Below are 6,915 nucleotides of genomic sequence, written 5' to 3'. Positions count from 1 at the left end.
TTATATACCTATTACTAGATTTTAAATTTTTCTAGAGTTAGTAAAAACTAAATGCTTAATAACAAATCAACCTCAATGAATACATACATAGAAATTATTGACAAGATATTTTAGCAATAATTAAGAAATATTTTATTCATAGAGTAGTAACTACAAGGTGTACTTTTAAAAGTTGGAATCTTATATTTTAAATTGAAGGATATAATGCTAAAAAGTATGAATTAGAAAAATTGGAAACGACTTAAAAGTTGGAACGACTTAAATTTATCATTGAGAAGGAAATGACATAGCTATGATTAATGAAATAAAAGTTATACTAAAATTTCACATTTATGTTTCAACTACTTAATTTTATCAAAACTTTGTCTCTTTCTTTTGAAAATTACAAAACCTTTGATAAATATTTTTGAGTGCTTCCTTCACCTGCTGGTTCCGTAATGTGTAAATGAAAGGATTTAGTAAAGGAGCAACAGAGGTATTAAGTACAGCTACCCCTTTACTTAGAGTTACCCTTTCCTTTGCCGATGGTTTCATATACATAAAGATACAACTACCATATGTAATAGAGACAACAACCATATGTGAGGAACAGGTGGAAAAGGCTTTCTTCCGTTGTTGAGCAGAAGGAAATTTTAGAATGGTTTTGATGATGTATGTATAGGAAAGGATCACTAAAAATAAAGTGACTACAAGTGTCACCACAGCTAATATAAAAGCCATCAACTCTATGACATGTGTATCTGTGCAAGCTATCTGTAAGATAGGTGAAGAGTCACAGAGGAAGTGATCAATAGTTTTCGAAGCACAGAAATCCAGCTTCAGTCCCAAAGCCAAAGGAGGGAAGATGATAAGAAATCCAGTTAGCCAAGAGCTGAATACAAGCTGATAGCATACTTTGATGTTCATAATAATTGGGTAATGCAGAGGTTTGCATATGGCAACATAGCGGTCGTATGACATGGCAGACAAAAGGTAAAATTCTGTAACTCCTAATAAAAGGAAAAAGAATAATTGGGTTGCACAAGCATTGTAGGAAATTGTTCTGTGTCCAGTCAGAATTCTCATCAAAAATGGAGGAATGCAGACAGTTGTGAATGAAATCTCTAAGAAGGAGAAATTTCGAAGGAAGAAATACATTGGGGTTTTTAGGTGAGGATCCAGAAGTGTGAGAAAGATAATAATGCAATTTCCCATCATGCTCAAGATGTAATTGAAAAATAGAAACAAGAAAATCACAATTTGCAATAAAGGGTCATCTGTCAGTCCCAGCAAAATAAATTCTATTTCCATTGATTTGTTCATTTCTTTTATTTTCTTTTGTAAACATTATCATAGCTAGAGAAAACAAAACAATTAAATTACCATAAGAAAATTTTTTCTTCCTGCTCACTCATTAAATAGTCTATATCAGAAATGCACATCAGTACAAGTATTTTCATAAATCTTTAAACTCATCAAAAATGACTTGTCCTGTTATATCATATGTTAGAAAATTTGTTGAGCTCATTCACATGACAATCTACAATTATTTATTACTTAATAGAAACTTTAACAGTAAATTAAAATGCAGTTTTAGTTTAGTTAGCATTATTCTGTAGCATATCCTTCAAGGTATTACCATAATAAACAAGTTAAATAGTCATGGTTTATATTCTGAATTAATTGATTAATCATCTATTATATTCTAATTTAGAACATAATTAAAGGAATCTTATAATTTTGTTTATTATAAATTTTAACTTCACATTTACTTTCTTACATTTTGGGGAAAATGATTTTCTTTAGTTTTTAAGATTGATAGCCTATTTATACATTTTATCAGTGGCCCTTCCAATCATTCCATCCAAGATTCACATTAAAATATAAATAATCACTGAAATCTGCACGAATTAGAAAATGAAGCAATCAGGAACACTAAAATTACTTTCTCTATATGTATTGCATTATTAAGTCCACCATATATTAATCTTGTGTAAATTACACCAAGAAAATATATTTGCCTTTAAATTTAAAATAAAATTACAAATAATTAAAACATGTTATTTATGCTACAGAAACATTTTATGATTACTGGCTGTTATTTATTTTAAGAAAATTGCATTTTTTCAAGTGAGCAGGTTTTCTTATCCTTTGTTAATTGTCAGAATTAATAGGCGTTATTTAAAGTCTACCTTTTTTAAAATATAAAATATTAAAAACAAATAGAATTATCATTTTAACTGAACTAAATATGTGAAAATACATTTCTCTTTGTAGGTGACTGCTCTAGGTAATGATCTTTTTTATTTTACAGGTATTTTTAAAATAGTATTTTTTCATGAATATTTATCTTAAACCTATCTGAATAAGTTTTGTCACCAGTTATTATTCGCCAAAGTTTGTGACAATATGCTATGCCTTGTATTCCAACATAATATTTTAAATTGATTTCACCTTAAGATTTCTGTCAAATAGCATTTCCTATATAACATTAAAATAATTTGAAATCAATCTCACTGATATCTGTGGAATTTTTGTAATATAATAGACAATATATGAGTGTTTAATTTTGTCATAATTTTATACTTTATATTCTCACAAGTTTTGCTAAACAAATAATACAGTAAGATTGAAAATGCTTAGAACCTGAGTGGTGGCACAAGTGGTAAGGCATCTGCCTTGCCCGTGCTAGCCTAGGACGAACAGTGGTTCTATCCTCTGGCTTTCCATATGGTCCCCCAGTCCAGGAGCAATTTCTGTGTGCATAGCTAGAAGTAACCCCTGAGCACCACCAGGTGTGGCCCAAAAACCAAAAACCAAAATAATAATAATAATAATAATAATAATAATAATAATAATAATAAAAATAAAAAGAATGAAAATGTTTGATTACCTATGATGCAAAAAATAGTTATTTTCTGGTCATTTTTTCATTAATACATCAGATGGAACAAGCTATACAATTATATAAAGAAAATAAATAGGCTAATTTTTATGTAAAATGTATATTATATTGCATATAACACTCATATAGCATAGAAGAATTAAATATAGCATAATTGATATTTTATTCTCAAAAATAAAATAAAAGTTATCTAAAATATTATTTATATTTATCCACTGTCCTTAAGTTCTGAATTTAAAGCTTAAATTTATAATTTTACTTACCAGCCACTTTGAAAAATAAAATTTCATTTTTGCTTTGTTGTTATACAGTTGAATATAGGACCTAACAATTCTGAGTGATAATGGTGATCTCAAACATTACTTAGTTTATGTTAAATTCATTATTTTCTTAATAGAATTTAAAGTAAATATATGCATTTTTAACTCTTTACCACTTTCATTTTAAATTCATTTGCACTATATCTTATTATTCAGAGATAATAAGAACAAACGTCACATTCACCTCTTTTAATTTGGTTAAATTTTCAGAAAGTATTGCAGAAATACTTTCTGAAAATTTACTATAAATATATTAAATATTAAAATCTAGGAAGAAATGCAATGTTTAAATACATGAATTTAACATCGCTTATGATTTTATCTAAGCTAAAGATATTTTCCCATTTGATTCAACATAAACACAAGGGAATCGATTGAAAGTAATGGATAATATAGGTAAACTATTTCCCTAAAGATTATTATTCAGAGAGGATATTAATTGTGTCTTAGAAAAACAATAAGAGCATAAAATAATAGTTCACTCTTTTAAATCTAGAAACATGTAAATTGAATTGAATTTTTTTATTGTACTAAGAAAATATGGGAAATATGCTAGTCTAGTTCTCTTCAATAAAAATTGTATCTTGTCATTATTAAAATGGAAGTAAACCCCCCAAAAATAGATTTGGCCTTGAGTTTTTAATATATTACTTGAATATTGCTGAATGATTTGTGAGAGTAGTATTTTGAAATAATAGAATAAATTTTATCTGGTTATATATTTAGTTTTGTGACATAAGTACATGTTTAAAGCAACATAAATATTTGATATATTTTTAAACTATATACATATAAAATATTCTCAATACACATCAAAGGATGCATATACATTATGTGAAATTAAGCTCTAAAATATTATTTGTAAATGTTTCCATGGGCCTGAGAGATAACACAGCAGAGGAGTGTTTGCCTTGTATGCAGCTGATTTGAACAGATGGTGGTTGGAATCTTGGCATCCCATATGGTCCCCAGTACCTGCCAGGAGCAACTTCTGAGCTCAGAGCCAGGAGTAACATCTGAGCACTGCCAGGTGTGATCCAAAAAGGCAAAAAGACAAAAAAAAAAAAAAAGTTTCCAACTCTTTATTGTTACAGAAATTTAAAAATAAGTTAAAGGAGAAAAGAGTTAATTCTGGTGATTAGTATAAAAAAAGACATTGTATATTGCTATCTGTGTCTAAGAAAACTTTAGTTGCTGGGGTAAGAATAATAATACAGCTGGTACGGGAGTTTGCATTGTATACAAATTAGCATAATTCAGTAGTCAGTACACCAGAAGGTCACCAATTTGCTAAAGCAATCCCTGAGCATAGAGTCCTGAGAACTGCTAGGTGTGGCCCCTAAACTAAAACTAAACAAAACAAAATAAGTAATTTAGAGTTGAAGGGCAATTTGAACACTCTTATTTTTTCTTTTATATTGATGCTGTAATCTACATAGTTGTTTACAATAGTCTTTCAGACATATAGTATTCCCAATACCATCATACAGTATCGCCATCTCTCCACTGATTACCCTAGATTTCCTCCTACCTTTTACCTCCCAACCTGATACCTTGACAGATACATTTTTTATTTTAAGTATTGTAGCATAGATCCCATGTTCACAAGATCTAGATACTGGATCTAATGGTATATGTGACTGTAACCAGAGACAGTGTTTTGCTCATGTTTGCTACCTATCAACTGTTCTTTAGACAAGGTATTCCACATGTCATAGATTAGTGAAAACATTTGGTATTTGACATTTTCTTTCTGATTTGTTTCTCTTACCATGAGATCTTCCTGTTTTATTTATATCGCAGCAAATTTCATGAGTTTATTATTTTTGTGACTGAGTAATATACTATTGTGTAAATCCAACATAGCTTCATTACCCACTATTCTGTGGATGGATATCTGACTTGTATTCCTCTCCTACCTAATGCACTAAGTTTTGCAATGAATAAAGTATGCATATATCTTTTCAAATAAATTTTTTTGCAGTTGTGGGTAGATATCAAGCATGTCACTGGGCCATATGGTAACACTTACTTATCTTGAGGAATTTCCATGAAGTTTGCATTTGGGGCTTACCTAGATAACATTTTTACCGGTAGTGCACAGAGTTTCTTTTCTACCACTTCCCTGCTAGCACAGGATGTTACTATATTTTCTGATATAAGAGGTTCTTTCTGGGTGTGAAAAAATTTCTAATTGTCATTTAATTTTAATTTATTTCTTAAACCTACTGGCCTATGAAAGAGAGAAGAATCTGTCTTCTAATAATTGTTCATTTATCTTTCCCACTTGTTTTGTTTTGTTTTGTTTTGTTTGAGCCTACCCTGTGATGCTACTGGCTGTGTGCTCAGAAATCGCTCCTGTCTTGGGGGACCATATGGAATGCTGGGGATCTAACCAAGGTCCGTCCTAGGCTAGCATGTGCAAGGCATAAGGCATCTGCCCCTATCTTTCCAACTTTAATGTGGTTATCGCATTTACTGTTATTGATATTTGTGAATGCTTTGTGCATCTTAGATCTAATACTTTATTTTATGTCTTGCATGCACAGATTTTTTTCTAGTCAATAAGGGTTCTCTTTATTTAGTTCTTACTTATTTTGAAATGCCATGTTTTATTTACTTAATTATTATATTTTGGGGCTTTGAGAACACACCTGGTTTGCTCAGAACTACTAACTCTGTTCAGGGATCACTTAGGAGACTCTAGGGTTCTGGGGTTCCAAACGAGGTGCGTTGCATGAACTGCGCTAGTCCTATAAAAACTTCTTTGGGGGAGGGCACACCTGGTGTCATTCAGGGTTACTCCTGGCTCTGTGCTCAGAAATCACTCCTGTTTAGGGGACCATCTGGGATGCTATGGGATCCAATCACGGTTTGTTTCTTTTTTCTTTTTTTTTTTTAATTTTGTGGTCCAGGTCCTGGAGCATTAGATATTTTACCTCAGTGTATCTTTTTGTTTTGTTTGTTTGTTTGTTTTTTGGTGAGGACACACCCAGTGACGCTCAGGGGTTACTCCTGGCTATGTGGTCAGAAATTGCTCCTGGCTTGAGGGACCATATGGAATGCCTGGGGATGGAACTGTGGTCCATCCTAGGCTAGCACCTGCAAGAGAGATGCCTTACTGCTCTACGCCACCACTCCGGCCCCCACCTCAGTGTATCTTAAGTGTCATCTTATGTTGACTTTTTGGTAATATGCAAAAAGACAGATTCAATTTTTTTATTTTGCATTTGTAGCTCTCTGCAGCTGGCTGCCCTTATTTAGTCAGTTTCAACTGACCAGAAAGTTGGTTCTATAAAAATAAATCAAGTAACATGGCTTGGTATCATCTTCCCTCTAATCTCCTGAGGGACATTAACTTAAAGATTAAGTACAATAACTAGTAGATAAAGTCAAAAACTGTCGAAGGGAAATATGTATACCTGTGATAATTCATCCCCTTGATAAAAAATTAAAGGTGAGAATAGACACGCTGAGTAAAACTAGATCAAGATTAAAGTGGTTTGCAAATATGCAGTCAAGCGGTAGAGAATAGGAGAGAACTATGTCTTCAATGCAATCTATTAAAGATACTTGCAAAAGGATATTTTCTGATGGCCTCTACAGCAATATAAATATCAAAGCCACTGTACTTAAATTTCTATTCCCTATCAAATAATTTGTTTTCTTTTGTTTTGTTTTGTTTTGTTTTTTGGACCACACCTGTTTGAT

General features: G+C 31.3%; 1 protein-coding gene across 1 annotated transcript; it reads right to left on the bottom strand.

The window, feature by feature from the left end:
* Positions 1-354: 354 nt before the first annotated feature.
* LOC126022568 (olfactory receptor 6C6-like) lies at positions 355-1,302 on the bottom strand. Its single transcript, XM_049783538.1, has one exon. The coding sequence runs from the start codon at positions 1,300-1,302 to the stop codon at positions 355-357; it is 948 nt and encodes a 315-aa protein (XP_049639495.1).
* Between the last annotated feature and the right edge of the window lie 5,613 nt (positions 1,303-6,915).

The sequence above is a fragment of the Suncus etruscus genome, chromosome 11 (assembly GCF_024139225.1).
Source record: "Suncus etruscus isolate mSunEtr1 chromosome 11, mSunEtr1.pri.cur, whole genome shotgun sequence".
In the NCBI taxonomy this organism is placed as follows: domain Eukaryota; kingdom Metazoa; phylum Chordata; class Mammalia; order Eulipotyphla; family Soricidae; genus Suncus; species Suncus etruscus.
The sequence above is the reverse complement of the archived record's forward strand: the minus strand, read 5'-3'. Positions and strand labels throughout refer to the sequence as shown.